The 19,687-nt window shown below is 46.7% G+C and overlaps 1 protein-coding gene across 2 annotated transcripts in view; it reads left to right on the top strand.

Moving 5' to 3' along the window:
• The first annotated feature begins 6,963 nt into the window (after positions 1-6,963).
• Positions 6,964-19,687, top strand: part of UVSSA (UV stimulated scaffold protein A) — a 98,746-nt gene continuing 86,022 nt past the window's right edge. Inside the window, exons 1-4 of one of the 2 annotated variants that reach the window (XM_039540725.1) lie at positions 6,964-7,090; positions 9,187-9,284; positions 9,700-10,030; positions 19,297-19,417. In XM_039540725.1, coding sequence (XP_039396659.1) covers positions 9,187-9,284; positions 9,700-10,030; positions 19,297-19,417 — 550 coding nt within the window. In that variant the 5' untranslated portion in view covers positions 6,964-7,090. The remainder of the gene's footprint in view (positions 7,091-9,186; positions 9,285-9,699; positions 10,031-19,296; positions 19,418-19,687) is intronic. The other variant, XM_039540726.1, reaches the window with a different exon arrangement.

Below are 19,687 nucleotides of genomic sequence, written 5' to 3'. Positions count from 1 at the left end.
CCTAACCCTAGCTCCACGTGCCCTACCCATAGGAACCCTAACCCTAGCTCCAAGTGCCCTACCCATAGGAACCCTAACCCTAGGGCGGGAAGCCCTACCCATAGGAACCCTAACCCTAGCTCCAAATGCCCTACCCATAGGAACCCTAACACTAGCTGCAAGTGCCCTACCCATAGGAACCCTAACCCTAGCTCCAAATGCCCTACCCATAGAAACCCTAACCCTAGCTCCAAGTGCCCTACCCATAGGAACCCTAACCCTAGCTCCACGTGCCTTACCCATAGGAACCCTAACCCTAGGGCGGGAAGCCCTACCCATAGGAACCCTAACCCTAGCTCCAAATGCCCTACCCATAGGAACCCTAACCCTAGCTCCAAGTGCCCTACCCATAGGAACCCTAACCCTACAGCGGGAAGCCCTACCCATAGGAACCCTAACCCTAGCTCCACGTGCCCTACCTATAGGAACCCTAACCCTAGCTCCACGTGCCCTACCCATAGGAACTCTAACCCTTGGGTGGGAAGCGCTACCCATAGGAACCCTAACCCTAGCTGCAAGTGCCCTAACCATAGGAACCCTAACCCTACGGCGGGAAGCCCTACCCATAGGAACCCTAACCCTAGCTCCACGTGCCCTAACCATAGGAACCCTAACCCTAGCTCCACGTGCCCTAACCATAGGAACCCTAACCCTACGGCGGGAAGCCCTACCCATAGGAACCCTAACCCTAGCTCCACGTGCCCTACCCATAGGAACCCTAACCCTAGCTCCACGTGTCCTACCCACAAGAACCCTAACCCTAGCTCCACGTGCCCTACCCATAGGAACCCAAACCCTAGCTCCACGTGCCCTACCCATAGGAACCCTAACCCTAGCTCCACGTGCCCTACCCATAGGAACCCTAACCCTAGCTCCACGTGCCCTACCCATAGGAACCCTAACCCTTGGGTGGGAAGCCCTACCCATAGGAACCCTAACCCTAGCTGCAAGTGCCCTACCCATAGGAACCCTAACCCTAGCTCCGGAAGCCCTACCCATAGGAACCCTAACCCTAGCTCCACGTGCCCTACCCATAGGAACCCTAACCCTAGCTCCACGTGTCCTACCCATAGGAACCCTAACCCTAGCTCCACGTGCCCTACCCATAGGAACTCTAACCCTTGGGTGGGAAGCGCTACCCATAGGAACCCTAACCCTAGCTGCAAGTGCCCTACCCATAGGAACCCTAACCCTACGGCGGGAAGCCCTACCCATAGGAACCCTCACCCTAGCTACACGTGCCCTAATCATAGGAACCCTAACCCTAGCTCCACGTGCCCTGCCCATAGGAACCCTAATCCTAGCTCCACGTGCCCTACCCATAGGAACTCTAACCCTAGCACCAAGTGCCCTAACCATAGGAACCCTAATCCTAGCTCCACGTGCCCTACCCATAGGAACCCTAACCCTAGCTGCAAGTGCCCTACCCATAGGAACCCTAACCCTAGCTCCACGTGCCCTAACCATAGGAACCCTAACCCTAGCTCCTCGTGCCCTACCCATAGGAACCCTAACCCTAGCTCCACGTGCCCTACCCATAGGAACTCTAACCCTTGGGTGCAAGTGCTCTACCCATAGTAACCCTAACCCTAGGCCGTGAAGCCCTATCCATAGGAACCCTAACCCTAGCTCCAAGTGCCATAAGGGTAGGAACCCTAAACCTAGGGTGGGAAGCCCTGCCCATAGGAACCATTTCCCTAGGGCAGGAAGCCCTACCCGTAGGAACCCTAACGCTTTGGCTTGAAGCCATTCCCATAGGAACCCTAACCCTAGCTCAAAGTATCCTACCCATAGGTACCCTAACCCTAGCTCCAAATGCCCTACACATAGGACCCATAACCCTAGCTCCAAGTGTCCTACCCATAGGTACCCTAACCCTAGCTCCACATGCCCTACCCATAGGAACCCTAACCCTAGCTCCAAGTGCCCTACCCATAGTAACTCTAACCCTTGGGTGGGAAGCCCTACCCATAGGAACCCTAACCCTAGCTCCAAGTGCCCTACCCATAGGAACCCTAACCCTAGCTGCAAGTGCCCTACCCATAGGAACCCTAACCGTATGGCGGGAAGCCCTACCCCTAGGAAGCCCTAACCCTAGCTCCAAGTGCCATACCAATAGGAACCCTAATCCTAGGGCGGGAAGACCTACCCATAAAAACCCTAACCCTAGCTCCAAGTGCCCTACCCATAGGAACCCTAACCCTAGATCCAAGTGCCCTACCCATGGGAACCCTTTCCCTAGGGCAGGAAGCCCTACCCATAGGAACCTTTACCCTATGGCGGGAAGCCCTACCCATAGGAACCCTAACCCTAGGTCCAAGTGCCCTACCAATAGAAACCCTGACCCTAGCTCCAAGTACCCTTCCCATATGAACCCTAACTATAGCTCCATGTGCCCTACCCGTAGGAACCCTAACCCTAGGACGGGAAGACCTACCCATAGGAACCCTATCCCTATCTCCAAGTGCCCTACCCATAGGAACCCTAACCCTAGGGCGGGAAGCCCTACCCATAGGAACCCTAACCCTAGCTCCACATGCCCTACCCATAGGAACCCTAACCATAGACTGGGAAGCCCTACCCATAGGAACCCTAACCCTAGCTCCAAGTGCCCTACCCATAGGAACCCCAACCCTAGGGCAGGCAGCCCTACCCACAGGAACCCTAACCGTAGCTCCAAGTGCCCTACCCATAGGAACCCTAAAGCTAGCTACAAGTGCCATACCCATAGGAACCTTAACCCTAGCTCCACGTACCCTACCTACAGGAACCCTAACCCTACCTCCAAGTGCCATACCAATAGGAACCCTAATCCTAGGGCTGGAAACCCTACCCATGAAAACACTAACCCTAGCTCCAAGTGCCCTACCAATAGGAACCCTAACCCTTGGGCGGGAATCCCTACCCATAGGAACCCTAACCCTAGCTCCACGTGCCCTACCCATAGGAACTCTAACCCTTTGGTGGGAAGCTCTACCCATAGGATCCCTAACCCTAGCTGCAAGTGCCCTAACCATAGGAACCCTAACCCTAGCTCCACGTGCCCTAACCATAGGAACCCTAACACTAGCTCCACGTGCTCTACCCATAGGAACCCTAACCCTAGGGCGTGAAGCCCTACCCATAGGAACCCTAACCCTAGCTCCACGTGCCCTACCCATAGGAACCCTAACCCTAGCTCCACGTGCCCTACCCATAGGAACCCTAAACCTAGCTCCACGTGGCCTACCCATAGGAACCCTAACCCTAGCTCCACGTGCCCTACCCATAGGAACCCTAACCCTAGCTCCACGTGCCCTACCCATAGGAACACTAACCCTAGCTGAAAGTGCCCTACCCATAGGAACCTACCCATAGGAACCTAACCCTAGCTCCACGTGCCCTACCCCTAGGAACCCTAACCCTAGCTCCACGTGGCCTACCCATAGGAACCCTAACTCTAGCTCCACGTGCCCTACCCATAGGAACCCTAACCCTAGCTCCACATGCCCTACCCATAGGAACCCTAACCCTAGCTCACCGTTCCCTACCCATAGTAAACCTTACCCTAGCTCCACGATCACTACCCCTAGTAAACCTAACCCTTCGTCGGGAAGCCCTACCCATAGGAACCCTAACCCTAGCTCCACGTGCCCTACCCATAGGAACCTAACCCTAGCTCCACATGCCCTACCCATAGGAACTCTAACCCTACGGGAAGCCCTACCCATAGGAACCTAACCCTAGCTCCACGTGCCCTAACCATAGGAACCCTAACCCTAGCTCCACCTGCCCTAACCATAGGAACCTAACACTAGCTCACCCATAGGAACCCTAACCCTAGCTCCACGTGTCCTACCCATAGGAACCCTAACCCTAGCTCCACGTGCCCTACCCATAGGAACCCTAACCCTAGCTCCACGTGCCCTACCCATAGGAACACTAACCCTAGCTCCACGTGCCCTACCCATAGGAACCCTAACCCTAGCTCCTCGTGACCTACACATCTGAACCATAACCCTAGCTCCACGTGCCCTACCCATAGGAACCCTAACCCTAGCTCCACGTGCCCTACCCATAGGAACCCTAACCCTAGCTCCACGTGCCCTACCCATAGGAACTCTAACCCTTGGGTGGGAAGCCCTACCCATAGGAACCCTAACCCTAGCTGAAAGTGCCCTACCCATAGGAACCCTAACCCTACGACGGGAAGCCCTACCCATAGGAACCCTAACCCTAGCTCCACGTGCCCTACCCATAGGAACCCTAACCCTAGCTCCACGTGTCCTACCCATAGGAACCCTAACCCTAGCTCCACGTGCCATACCCATAGGAACCCTAACCCTAGCTCCACGTGCCCTACCCATAGGAACCCTAACCCTAGCTCACGTGCCCTACCCATAGGAACCCTAACCCTAGCTCCACGTGCCTACCCATAGGAACCCTAACCCATAGGAACCCTAACCCTAGCTCCAAATGCCCTACCCATAGGAACCTAACACTAGCTCCAAGTGCCCTACCCATAGGAACCCTAACCCTAGCTCCACGTGCCCTACCCATAGGAACCCTAACCCTAGCTCCACGTGCCCTACCCATAGGAACCCTAACCCTAGCTCCACGTGCCTTACCCATAGGAACCCTAACGCAAGGGCGGGAAGCCCTACCCATAGGAACCCTAAACCTATCTCCAAATGCCCTACCCATAGGAACCCTAACCCTCGCTCCACGTGCCCTACCCATAGGAACCCTAACCCTAGAGCGGGAAACCCTACCCATAGGAACCATAACCCTAGCTCCAAGTGCCCAACCCATAGGAACCCTAACCCTAGCTCCACGTGCCCTACCCATAGGAACTCTAACCCCCTACCCATAGGAACCCTAACCCTAGCTCCACGTGCCCTAACCATAGGAACCCTAACCCTAGCGCCACGTGCCTAACCATAGGAACCCTAACCCTACGGCGGGAAGCCCTACCCATAGGAACCCTAACCCTAGCTCCACGTGCCCTACCCATAGGAACCCTAACCCTAGCTCCACGTGTCCTACCCACAGGAACCCTAACCCTAGCTCCACGTGCCCTACCCATAGGAACCCAAACCCTAGCTCCACGTGCCCTACACATAGGAACCCTAATCCTAGCTCCACGTGCCCTACCCATAGGAACCCTAACCCTAGCTCCACGTGCCCTACCCATAGGAACCCTAACCCTTGGGTGGGAAGCCCTACCCATAGGAACCCTAACCCTAGCTCCAAGTGCCCTATCCATAGGAACCCTAACCCTAGGGCGGGAAGCCCTACCCATAGGAACCCTAACCCTCGCTCCACGTGCCCTACCCATAGGAACCCTAACCCTCGCTCCACGTGCCCTACCCATAGGAACCCTAACCCTAGCTCCACGTGCCCTACCCATAGGAACCCTAACCCTAGCTCCACGTGCCCTACCCATAGGAACCGTAACCCTAGCTCCACGTGCCCTACCCATAGGAACCCTAAACCTAGCTCCACGTGCCCTACCCATAGGAAGCCTAACCCTAGCTCCACGTGCCCTACCCATAGGAACTCTAACCCTTGGGTGGGAAGCCCTACCCATAGGAACCCTAACCCTAGCTGCAAGTGCCCTACCCATAGGAACCCTAACCCTAGGGCTGGAAGCCCTACCCATATGAACCCTAACCCTAGCTCCAAGTACCCAAGAGGAACCCTAAGCCTAGCTCAAAGTGCCCCCTACACCCCTCGCCCCACCGTCTCTGGGTCCTTGGTGTACAGCCAGCCGTGTGTTCCCTTCACCCCTCACCCCAGTGTCTCTTGGCGCATGGGTGGCTGCGTGCCCCTACGCCCCGCACTGATGTCTCTGGGCCCTTGGCGCACAGGTGACTCTATGCCCCGCACTCCTCCGCTGGTGTCTCTGGGCCCTTGGGCGGCGCTATGTCCCGCACTCCCCCCGCTGGGGTCTCTGGGCCCTTGGGCGGCGCTATGCCTCGCCTCCCCGCTGGTGTCTCTGGGCCCTTGGGCGGCGCTATGTCCCGCACTCCCCCCGCTGGGGTCTCTGGGCCCTTGGGCGGCGCTATGCCCCGCACTCCCCCCGCTGGTGTCTCTGGGCCCTTGGGCGGCGCTATGCCCCGCACTCCCCCCGCTGGTGTCTCTGGGCCCTTGGGCGGCGCTATGCCCCGCACTCCCCCCGCTGGTGTCTCTGGGCCCTTGGGCGGCGCTATGCCCCGCACTCCCCCCGCTGGTGTCTCTGGGTCCTTGGGCGGCGCTATGCCCCGCACTCCCCCCGCTGGTGTCTCTGGGCCCTTGGGCGGCGCTATGCCCCGCACTCCCCCCGCTGGTGTCTCTGGGCCCTTGGCTGGCGCTATGCCCCGCACTCCCCCCGCTGGTGTCTCTGGGCCCTTGGGTGGCGCTATGCCCCGCACTCCCCCCGCTGGTGTCTGTGGGCTCTTGGGCGGCGCTATGCCCCGCACTCCCACCGCTGGTGTCTCTGGGCCCTTGGGCGGCGCTATGCCCCGCACTCCCCCCGCTAGTGTCTGTGGGCCCTTGGGCGGCCCTATGCCCCGCACTCCCCCCGCTGGTGTCTCTGGGCCCTTGGGCGGCGCTATTCCCTGCACTCTCCCCGCTGGTGTCTCTGGGCCCTTGGGCGGCGCTATGCCCCGCACTCCCCCCGCTGGTGTCTCTGGGCCCTTGGGTGGCGCTATGCCCCGCACTCCCCCCGCTGGTGTCTCTGGGCCCTTGGGCGGCGCTATGCCCCGCACTCCCCCCGCTGGTGTCTGTGGGCCCTTGGGCGGCGCTATGCCCCGCACTCCCCCCGCCCCGCGGCGCTGGGGTCTCTGCACCCCCTTGCGGCCCGCGCGCTCCCACGCTCTCTCCAGGGAGCGCCTTGGCGCTGCGCCTCGAGCTCGCGGCTCCTCAAGACCCCGCCCCCCGGCCCATCTCGCGCGGTGACTCGGCGCCGCCGAGTGACGGTTACGAGACGTCATCCCGCAGAGGCCGGCGTTTGGCTTTGTGGAAGCGAGGTCAGGGGGCGCGCGGACAGCACCCCGTTTCCGGTCTGCGCGGAGCGTCGGCTGGAGCGCCGGTATGTGGCGCGTCCCTGGCCGGGGCGGCTGAGGGGCGGGTTGGGTTTGTATCCTGGGGGTGCTGGGAGCCATTGACCCGAACTGTAAACTCTGCATGTGCTGGAAACCACGTCCAGCGCGGGGGTGCGGAGCCCCAGCACCCCTAGTTCCAGCACCTGTGTGTGGGGTGGGTCGTGTGTGGAGCTGGCTTCCCCCATCGCTGCGGGGTACCATGGCTGGCCCTGTCTCCCCCGCTGCCCCGGGGCGAAGGGGCCTCAGAAGCCAAGCAGTACTGTCAAAAGTGCAGCAGTCACTGAATAGGTTTCTTTAAAATCCCAGGTTTCAGAGTAGCAGCCGTGTTAGTCTCTAGCCACAAAAAGAACAGGAGTATTTGTGGCACCTCAGAGACTAACGAATTTATATGACGGGTTTCAGAGTATCATAAGCTTTCGTGGGCTACAGCACACTTCATCGGATGCATAGAATGGGACATGTAGTAAGGCGATATATATACATACAGAGAACATGAAAAGGGGGGAGTTCCCCTACTGACGCTAAGAGGCTAATTGATTAAGATGAGCAATTAGCAGGAGAAAAAAAAAATTTGTAGTGATAATCAAGATGGCCCATTTCAGACTGTTTGACAAGAAGGTGTGAGGATACTTAACATGGGGAAATAGATTTAATGTGTGTAATGGCTCAGCCATTCCCAGTGCCAGGGTTCCCTCCCCACTCTAAACTCTGGGGTACAGACATGGGGACCCACATGAAAGATCCCCTATGCTTATTTCTACCAGCTTAGGTTAAAACTTCCCCAAGGCACAAATTCCTTCCTTGCCCTTAGTATCGCTTCCACCACCAAGTGATTGAAACAAACATTCAGGGAGGGCTACTTGGAGCCCTACCTCCCCCAAAATATCCCCCCATTCCTCTACACCTCCTTTCCTGGGGAGGTTTGAGAATAATATCCTAACCAATTGGTTACAAAGTGAACATAGATCAACCCCCCTGGGTCTTTAGGACACTGAAAAACAATCAGGTTCTTAAAAGAAGTTTATTTTTAAAAAAATAAAAGCATCACCTCTGTAAAATCAGGATGGAAGATAACTTTACAGGGTAACAAAAAGATTCCAAACACAGAGGATTTCCCCTCTAGGCAAAACTTTACAGTTACAAAAACAGAGATAAACCTTCCTCTTAGCACAGGGAAAATTCACAGGCTAAAACAAAAGATACTCTAATGCCTTTCCTTACTATTACTTACTATTTCTGTAATATTAGATGTATCATCTCAGTAGAAGCTGGACTACTTGCTTGGTCTCTCCCTTTGTCTCCTGAGAGAACAAAGGACAAAACCTCCCCCCACAGATCTGAAAGTATCTTCTCCCCTTATTGGTCCTTTTGGTCAGGTACCCCCAGGTTATCTGAGCTTCTTAAGCCTTTACAGGTAAAAGAGGAATTAACCCTTCACAGCGTAAAGAGGGATTTTATGCTACCCTTAGCTATATGTTTATGACACTTAGTCTCTATTCAAGCCTAAATTGATGGTATTTAGTTTGCATATTAATTCAAGTTCAGCAGTTTCTAAATCTTTGAAATTTGCATATATCCACCTGCCTGCTCAAGGGGCCTTTCCCCCTTCCACCTAATGAACAGGTACCTTGTGAATAATGCTGTGCATGCCCCAATACACTTCCTGTCAGGAATGCTGTTGAGCTGGTCATGTCAACATGGGTAGAGTCCTAATCGCTTTCATTGCCCTTCTGAAAAGACAACTTCCCCGCTCATCTTTTGCCAAGGCATAACATTATGCCACTTGTCACACAGGTTCTTTGTGGTTGATTTTGGCAAGCATATCTGCTCCCAATTTGATAACCAGAAACTTCTATGCTTAAACTCTGTACAGTTTTCTTTTTATTTTAATATCATCTTAATAAAATTCTTAAAACTCATCAGCTCAAGATGAGGGTATAAGCATTGGTTCAGGTAATGTAGTGGAATACCAAATCTGCTGGCCTGGCAAACGTTAAATATATATAAAAATACCCAGTCAAAATATTAATGCCAGGGAAATAAAATGTGATCTTATTTATCTTTGTTTTATGTGTTTCTGCAGATGGACCAAAAGCTCTCTCAGCTGGTCGAGGATCTCACAACCTCAGGAGATCCTCAACTGAATCCAGAGAAAATGAAAGAGTTAAAGAAAATCTGCAAGTATGAAGCGTGGTTAAATTCTTCAGTTGAGGAACATACTGGCATAGGGCTGTTCTCTCTAGCATTTTATCATCTTACACTATTTTATATAAAAAACAGGTCATAGTGACCCATTAGTCTGGCCTCTTCCAGACTCTTCTTTTTGCTTTAAGCAACACTTTGGAATTGATTGTTGCCTTGAAAGTTTAGGGAAACTCGTAGGAATAATGGGTGATGGTGGGTTTCCTCCAAAACTCGTTAAGACTCCTAGTGATTTTTTTGGGTGTGATTTTTTTGGGGGTTAAATATCTTTTAATCTCATGTCAAAACAGAAAGCTTCCTTTTTTCTGTTAAACAATATTTTTAATCTGTAGGACAAAAAGCTCACTTACTGGTGGTTGTATTTGTGTTGATAATATTTGTTGCTTTTCAAAAGGTCTTCCGGTGAACATATTAGTCATGCGTATCATCTACTGATGACACAGCTGAATCAAGAACATGCAGAGATACGCTTCTCAGCTTTTCAAATTGTGGATGAGCTCTTCACCCGGTCACATCAGTTTAGGACATTAATTATTTCAAATTTTCAAGAATTCTTGGAGCTCACAATTGAAACAGACCACGAGCAGCCTCTTCCCCCACCAAAAGAAGTAGCGCAAAAACTGAAAAAAACAGCCATTAAATCTGTACAAGCTTGGCATGAGAAATATGGAGAAGCCTACAAGAAACTCTCCCTAGGATACCATTTCTTAAAACAGAACAAGAAGGTATTTTGCCTGTTTACTTCTGCATGTTTACTTCTCCACGTCTACTCATACTCTGGCTTAGAAAGATAAGACTGATTTCTGGAAGATGTTGATTTCTCCACTGTAAGATAATATAAAGGGATATATGCTGGAAACAAAGTTGAGGTCTGTCTCTTTCTGTCTATCTCTCTGTCTTTTTTGACAAATGTGTTGAATGCTGTTTTTTCTTGCTCACATCTTTGTTGAAATTTAGATACCGGTTAAGCTCGCCCCCCCCCACCCCCCCCACACACACACACCAACCTAAGTTCTTTCTGTACTGCTTAGGACTTTAAAAAAAATAAATAAATAAAAAAACAGCACAACCTGTAAACTTTTCCTACAACATGTCTTATTTTACTGCTTCAGATTAGAGAGTGTAAATTCCCTGTTTGGATAGGTCTTTTCTTATGTTACAATACCTAAAGATCACTTCAACACAAATTTTATTTTTCTAGAGGTGTAAATCAAAGGCAGTAACAAGAAATGAGACACTGTAATATATTTTGTATTTCTTGTTTTTTTCTGTTAGTTAATTACTGCCTTGCAAAGCTTATATACTACTTCATATGCTACTAATCAGAGCGTTAAATATACCCATTCTCTATTGATACTGTAATATCAATGTTCACCTTTAGCCACTATCCTGTTGGATCTCATTAATAAAGGAACAATAGTTCAATGCCACATGATCTCTTGGGGTTTTTCAGGATTCTGTTTCTTTAATAACTTTCCTGTTCAATGGGTACATAGCTTATTAGGCGAGCTAGAGGGGATGTATAATCTCCTGTTTTAATACATGGATGATGATGTTTGGCTCTTTCTGTCTCAGCTGAAGCCAGCTGGTGTAAAGCCAGTGCTCACATCTGGCTAGATTAATAAATTACAAGGTTAGAAAGGACCATTGTAATCAACTAGCCTGACCTCCTGTATCACACAAGCCACAATACTTCCCTGAATTAATTCTTGTTTGAACTAAAGTATATCTCTTAGGAAAACATCTAATCTTCATTTTAAAATTTGATAGTGATGGAAAATCCACCACATCCCTTGGTAAATTGTTCCAATGGTTAAATACCCTTACTGTTCAAAATTCAGCCTTAATTCCAGTCTGAATTTGTCTGCTTCAACTTTCTGCCTTTAGATCTACTAAGGGACTAAGTAGTTGTGGGGTGGAGAGGGGGAGAATTACTATTATGGATCAGAAACCAGAAAGTTAAGAACACAATTGGTCAACCTTCATTATAGGAAAAGGCTACTAATGGGATGGCATGTAGTGCCATACTAGGATTGGTGTTTAATAATTTGTAAAAGAGGATGAACAGTGACTTGACAATTTGGAGATGAAACAAAACTTTTGGTTAGTTACGATTAGAAAAGGCTGAGGAACTTCAGAGGGACATACCCAAGCTAGGTGAATAGGTAACACAATGGTAGATGAATGCAAAATAACATTGGAGGACATTTGAACTACGCATACATAAAATCGTAGGGTTGGAAGGGACCTCAGGAGCACATCTAGTCCAACCCCCTGCTCAAAGCAGGACCAATCCCTAGACAGTTTTTTACCCCAGTTCCCTAAGTGGCCCCCTCAAGGATTGAACTCCCAACCCTAGGTTTAGCAGGCCAATGCTCAAACCACTGAGGTATTCCCCTCCAGATGCCACTGTGCACAGCTCATAGATTATCAAGACAGAAAGAGACCATTATGATCATCTAATAATCTGACCAACTGTATAATAGGCCATAGAACTTTACTCCACCAAGCCCTCTTGAGTGGAAGACTTTGACTGCCAGATTCCACAACATCTGAAGATAAGTAGCTGCAATGGTTGATTGCCTTGACTGTTAATTAACACTGTTATTTCTAATTTTCAGTCTGTCTAATTTTAATTTCCTGACATTGGATCTTATGCCTTTGTGTTAAATTAGTCTCTTCTACTAATATTTCTGTTCCATATTTGTAGACCATGATCAAGATGCCTGTTAACCTTCTCTGGGATAAACTAAATAGATTGAGTTTCTTGAGTCTTGCTATAAAACAGGTTTTCCAGACCTTAAATTATTCTTTGTAGTTTTCTTTCCAGTTTGTATAGGTACCAGCACTGGACACAGAATTCTAGTAATGGTCTCACTCATGCTGTATATAATTGTAATACTACCTCCCTACTTCTAATCAATATCTTCTCTATACTAATCTAAGGATTGCATCAGCTCTAATAAAGGCCTCTGCTCAATGTTCAATAATAGTAAAAGAAGCAAAGAGAATTTTAGGATATGTAAGGAATGGGATTGAGAACAATGAAAACATTTTAATGCCCGTTTTATAAATCAGGGCATGCCCTCACTTTAAATACTGTTAGATTCTAGTCACTATGTTTAAAAACAGGTACAATAAAACTAGAAGACATTCTGAGGGCTAGTCTACACTTACCAGCCGGGTCGACGCGGTGAGTTCGACTTCTCGGAGTTCAAACTATCGCGTCTAATGTGGACGATAGTTCTACTCCACCACTGCAAACGGCGGTGGCGGAGTCGACCTTGGAGCCGCTGACGATTCCACGGCGTCTGGACGGGTGAGTAGTTCGAACTAGGGTACAATTCAGCTACGCTATTCATGTAGCTGAATTTCTTAGTGTGGACCAGCCCTGAGAGGGACAATGAGAATGACTGAGGCAATGACAATGACTGGGGGCATGCATAAACTCTGGAAACAGATTTACCCTAATTTATTGCTATCACAGTATAACAACAAAGATGTTCAGTCACAATGAAAAGAGTGCAAGATTGATAAAAGGAAATATTGTCACATAATGCATAACTGGCCTGTGGACTCACTGTCACAAGATATTCATTCTGGCTAACAGCTTGGCAGGACTGTAAAAGAATTGGATGCTTTATCTGAATGACAAGAATATCTAGGTTTGCAGTGTTGTAGCTGCATTGATCCCAGGATGTTAGACAAGGTGGGTGAGGCGGTATCTTTTATTGGACGACTTCTGGTGGCGAAAGAAGCAAGCTTTTGAGCTACACAGAGCTCTTCCTCAGGTCTGGGAAGGGTACTCAGCGTGTCGCAGCTAAATACAAGGTGGAACAGAGTGGTTAGTGTAAGTAGTTAACACACATTGTAAGGGACCATTCAAAGTGAAATGGCCCGCTAACACCTCTGCAGTCATAGGACAAAAAAGGAGGTTAATGGGTTATTGTAATAAGTCATAAATCCAGTGTCTTTACTCCATGATAGTGTGTAGCAAAGTTATGAATTTGAGTTCCCAGGCTCATCTTTTGAAGGTGTCCTCAAAGGAAACCTGCATGACAAGGACTGAAGAAAGTTTCTGCTTTGCCAACAGAAGTTGGTCCAATAAACAGTATTACCTCACCCACCTTGTCTCAGGAATAGTTAGATTCAGAATAGTAAATATTAGATTTTTTTTATATATATATATATAGAGAGAGAGAGAGAGAGAGAGAGAGAGTTTACACACATCCACACAATATTTTCATATATATATATAGATAGATAGTGTGAATGTGTGTAAACTGCTGTCGTTAAGGGTTTAAGACATCCTTTAGTTGTTGGGGATTAGGAGGAGAATTCCCTTGTAGGTACACAATCCCATAACTACCTCCTGCAACATTTCTTATAGCATTCTCTAAAACAGCTGGCATTTGCTACTGTTAGAGACAGGACTCTAGATCAGATGGATCACTAGTCTGATCCACTGTGAAATTCTTATGCTTAACAGTGATTTGGGGCTATCTGACTGCTCCTCAACATGAGCAATACTAAACTAGTGCTTGTAAACCGTTAAAAAAAACGGTTGGCTGAAGTCACTTTGACTCCCTTGCATGCATGAGGGAAACACAGCTACTGCTCGTACCTCGTGCCCCCAATCTGGGGAGGGAGGAAGGATGGTCCAAGTGGACCTCCAGCTGTGTTCTATGCGCTGATAATAGCACTGACCAGGAACACTTTTTCAATGTGTTGGTCAAAAGTTTTCTTTTCAGATGCAGTTACCTACATCTGTCACCTTATTAGTGTGGATCAGTGCAATAGCACAGTATGTGCCTGCCTAATAGTTTTGCAACTTGTCTCACTAGGAGCATATTATGCATGTAGTCTTCATTGGCTTCCAGTTTGTTCCAAAGTGGTGGTTTGACTTATGCAGCCGTAAATGTCTTGCATCCTAATTAATTACCTAGCAAACTACTTCTTCACTTGCATAATACTTGACATTTGCATTTAATAGAGGTGATTTATCTGATATTCAATGATTTAAACAAAAGGGGTATTGGGAGGGGATTAGGGCTTGATGCAAAATCCGTTGACTTTAATGAGCTTTGGATCAGGTCCTTACTCAAGGGCACTGGATTCTGTTTTCTCTCCTTTTTCTCCCTTTACTAGCCCTACTCCTTGTCTGGTCTAGTAGAGCCAATGTATTGACCTTATAGACCGTGCAGTATGGTCTGTCTGTTCTTCCAGGTGTTGAAGGAATTCCAAATGTATAAATATCTTGCTGCCTCTCCCCCCAATAAAAACGTACAATTTTCTTCACAGCTTATTTAAGCAGCAACAATTTGCTTTGTTATATGTACTGCTCTAAGGAAATTAAGGATCCTGCTTGGAGGCAACTTGCAAGCTATAGCCATAACCAAAGATTTTCTGCCTTTATAGGCAGCTGATTTAGGATCTGAAGCTTTAACAGAGCAATATTAACCAAATCACTGATATATAGGTAACTTTGTTAATTGGATATAGAAGTTACATTGCTTCATTTTACTGCTCCACAAGCACTGATTTCCACACATCCCCACTCTCCTGTAGCTTAGTATTTTTAAACCATTTGATACTGCTGGGAACTGTATTGGTTAATAAACTTAATGCTAGCTGTATTACAACATGTAACTTTTTCTGATCAGAAACATTTCAGACTGGTGGTAGTGGTGGTGCGGGGAAGAGGTGGACACAGTGGAAGAGCATATTCTGAAGGCCACTGATCTCCACCTCTGCTCTGCCCATTAGTAATGTAATTACTTGCTTACTGTCCCAAAAGGCTTAAGATATCCTTATTGGCAAAGTGGGTTTCAATTAGATGTAAAAAGACTTTTGCATTTATAGCCATAAGTGTGTAATGAGATGTTATGTTACATTTCTGTTAGTATCCCTGCTGATTTTCCTTTCCCACCTAGCCTTCAAGTTCTGTTTCAGACAGACACCACCTTCTGCATAAGGGAGACTGAACAGGTCAGCACATCCTAATAGTGAGGGGTTGCATTTGAGTGATACAAGACTCCTATTCAGATTAAGTAGCATGAGTGCTATCTGCACAGTATCCTCAACCTTTTTCACTTTGAGAAGGGCATCAATAGAATTAAGAGCTGAGCGTGGGTTTCCTGTGTGCCATGAAAGCTATTATAATTGGGCCTACACATTTATTCTAACTGTCAGCTTAACTGTAAAAAGCATATGAACATGCATACAGGACTTTGGAGCAGAGCCTGGAGCTGGAGCACGGAGCAGTGGAGCTGCAGGTTTTTGCCTGGAGCTGGAGCAGCGCCGGAGCTCAGCTCCAAAGCCCTGCCTGCATAAGATGTCACAGTAACCTACAGTAACAGATGTTGAGAGGAGTGGAGAGGAAAGTGCCAAAAGGAGACAGACTAAATTGGTCTAAACAAAGGGGCCTACTGCTATGGTTCAAGAACTATGATGAAATCATACTTGGTAAAAACAGAAGATGTGGAACTGGAATATGAATGAATCAAAATTGGTGTAGGATATTAGGCCTAGTTGGTGGACAAAATAATGAGGGGATGGGCTATTCCCCCCCCCCCCCATCACTTCCTTTTTGAGTCCTTAAAGAAAAAGACTTTTTTGGGGGGGAGGAATATAGAAGCAAGCTTCACCATCATGGTTACCATCCCCACCATTTCCTGGGATCCTGGGCCTTTGTCATCCTAATCCTGAGAGATGTCCTGACCAGACTGATGCAGAGAAAGGGACCCAGATAACATTTCTACCTCTACTGGCTCTAGTTGAATCCCAAACAACACCTGGGATAAAATGGGCTCAAACTTTAATACAGCCCATCGGAACTAACTTCTCTTTTTTCTAAAAGGATAGTTCTTATCTCCTGGGATACCCTCTTAAGGGAATGTCAAACAAGGGAGTTCTCCTTCTAAAAACTATTTCCAGCAAAGGGAACTAGGAATGTTGTCAAAATGAAAGCCATATTTCATACTTTACATTTCAAATGTGTTGACTTTTTTCCTGGTATGAAGGAGGCTGAGGTCTTTGTACCAAACCACAAACCTTGTTTAACACTGTTTAATGTTAGACAGTGATTGGGTTCTGTTGACACTTTTTGGCCCATCTATTCTATTTAAATTAATACAACAGAACCCAACTCCTACATCACTGGGCTGATAGTTATACGCTATGTTGTTCCCAAGATTGATGTAAACATTTTTCTGTTGTGGAATATATATATATATATTTTTAAAAAGCTATCATTTAAGCGGGCCTGAACTGAGTACGACTGTGTGCCCCTCCACCTCAAATTCTGGTATGTTGGTCTGACTAGCACAAAGGAAAAGGCATCTACTTCTGAGACAAATAGAGGCAGAACAATTACTCTGATCTAACCAAGAACACCCAACATAATTTCTCAAACCCACTGAGCTAACACAGAGTAATTCTATTTTAGCTTTTTAGATGCTCTTTTCCCTATGTCGGGGTGGCCAGCCTATGGCCTGCAGGCAGTGCAGTGCCCACCAGAGCATTTTATAAGGCCCGTGGCCTGCTTCAACACAATATACTAATGGCTAATTCATTAGCATTTTGTCATCATGTTTACATTATTTTAATTTACACAAGTGTGTAAATAGACAACACTGTACATAGAAACAACCTATCTATAAATCAATACAGGTGATTTTAAATCTTATTAAAATATGTAGAATAGTGGCCACACAAGGTTGTGCTTAGGGTTTTGTGGCCCTCCTGTGTAAAAAGGTTGGGCACCACTGCTCTATGTAAGAATGAAACTGCTTCATGAGAGGTGTCACGGTGAGAACACAGGACTGGGATTTGGAGAGTCTTGGGTTCTAATTCAGGCTGTGCCACTAGCTCACTGTGCAACCTTTTCACAAGTCTGAAATCATATTTAAATGAAATGTTACCTACTAATGTTAGATGCACTTGGTATAACTAAAGATCAAAGGAAACTTTCTGGGTTTTATTTGCATTTACTTACTTTGTATGTCTGACATCACTGTATACAATTTTCATTGTTCACTGAAAGAGCGACACACGCAATGTGAGGAAAGAAATATTTCTAAAAAGCAAATGTGATTTGTAAAACCACTAAGATTGATGAGGGGAATCAAAATCAGGTGTATTCATGCAACTACCTTTGTCTGCCTGTAGATATAGATGCATTTCCCCCCTTAAATGTACTATATTGCAAGTCCCTCTGGGTATCAGTTACTTTGTAAAATTGAAATATTGCCTACCCCACCCCTTAGCTTCAAGAAGTTTACAAATATTAGTTAAGTCTCACTTCATTCCTGTGGGGTAAACTAGTATTTGATACACAAGAAGATTAGGGCCTTGATAGATAAAAATATGTATGTGCACGTGCTTAGACTCAAAGCCCGGTGGTTTGTGATTAACTCCCATTGACTTCAGTAGAATTTAAATCTCTGCTTAAAGTCAAACAGATGTGTAAATGCTTTGCAGAATTGGGGCTTAAGAAATGTGCCAGTGGTTGCACAGAGAGTGAATGACAAACACACGTGACTGGACAAAAATGTGTGAAATCCAGGACTAGGAATAGACCTGATTTTCCTGATTCCTGGCTAGTGAAGTACAGGTGCATGTTGTAGAGGAAAGGTTCTTGGAGGAAGCAAAAGGGGATGTTTGTTTGCTACACACTTATAGTTTGATCTCCAAATGGTACAGGCATTTATTATGCATGTCAGATTTTGCTCTCCTACTATAATTACAGTCACGTGAAAAAGGGCGGTGATTTAAACCACATGATCTTGTGGACCTTATATGGTCTTTACATCACAACAAAACAAAATCTCAGAACATCATTTTATTTTGAAATATGGTTTGTTTCATGTACAACAATTATGACCAAAGAAAATTTCATCTGGATGTTCAGAATGTGAATTTCGTATCTGGGGAGGGATTGCTAATTCCATTAGAATAATAGTTCCTAAGTACTCCTTGCATAGCATTTTACCGTATAAACTAGCATTGAAGTTAATGCATTGTAGAAGAGCTCTGTGTGGCATGAAAGCTTGTCTCTCTCTCACCAATAAAAGTTGGTCCAATAAAAGAAATTACCTCGCCTATCTCGTCTCTCATTGAAGTTAATGGAAGTTAGTTAATGGTACTCAGTAACTTGCAGGATGAGGTGTCTCATGTAACAAAATTATAAGGTTTAAAGCAACCAAAAGTCAGCTTTTTCTTAGTGCTAGCTCATAGATTTGTACATCAGAATGTAATTTTTGGAAGGAAAAACAATTAAATTCTCAGGCCTTTTCATGAGCAAATTAAAACAGCAAAGCAAAAAACCTAACGTTTAAAATTAATAAAATCAAAACAGTAGTTGGAGCTACTGTAAGGTGAATGACTTAAATTGTGTTCTGTACTTCAACAAATAAGAAATAAAGGAGTAAAATAAAAAATAAGATTTGAGAAAAATCCACCAAAGCCAGGAAATTTAGTGTAAAAGCCAAAATTCAGTGATTTTACTCACTGTATGTTGCAGGGGATATGGCTGGCTCCTGGACTGGTTAGTTTGCTTGCATGCAAAGTTCTTGGGGGAAAGTGTGTGCAAGTAGCAGTTTTGGCTTTTACCCTAAAATTCTTGAGTTGTATGGGTGAACCTAGCATAAGTTTTGCATATTCTCTATCTAGTTCATATGTGACACCTCTTTCCCCCTCCCCCCATTACTGTAAGTGAGGGCCTCCCAAAATTATAAAGGGTACATCAAGATAGATTCCTTTCTGGACAGCAGAGAGAATGTTCAGGTTTCTGCTTTCTATGATCTCATTTTTCACTAATAAAAAAGTTACCATAGTTACTGTTTCTGGGAGAAGGGGCAATAAAAGGAAGTACTATGAAGAGATCCACTGCTTACTGATGTTAAAGGATATTTCATCAAAGAGAGGAATCTTGGGAGTGTTTCTGTATTTCTTACAATGAATATAACACTTTTCTTCAATTCCTCCTTAGGTGGATTTTCAAGACATAAATGTCAGAACTCTGGCTGAAAGGAGAAGGGAGGAGGAGAAGCAGAAACGATTAGATAACATTTACAAAGAGAGAGCCAAAAGAGCTGAAAAAGAAATGGAAGGTGAGATGTTCTGAAAACTTTAAAGTTTATTAAGGAATTATGCTATATAAAATACAGCCTTCAAGAAAGCAGCTATCCATGTGGTAATGGGCTGTAGAGGCGAATGAGGAAAGTAGTGCATATGTAGACATAGTGTAGGGTAAAAAAAGCAAGTGATGTTGTGCCAGGAGTTCAGGTAGAATGCGGGGTGATACAAAAGAAGGTAATTAAGTGTTTTGGGCCTGATTCAGTAAAGAACTTAGATATATGTGTAAATTTGAGCATGTGAAG

The sequence above is a fragment of the Mauremys reevesii genome, linkage group 5 (assembly GCF_016161935.1).
Source record: "Mauremys reevesii isolate NIE-2019 linkage group 5, ASM1616193v1, whole genome shotgun sequence".
Classification (NCBI taxonomy): Eukaryota; Metazoa; Chordata; order Testudines; family Geoemydidae; genus Mauremys; species Mauremys reevesii.
The sequence above is the reverse complement of the archived record's forward strand: the minus strand, read 5'-3'. Positions and strand labels throughout refer to the sequence as shown.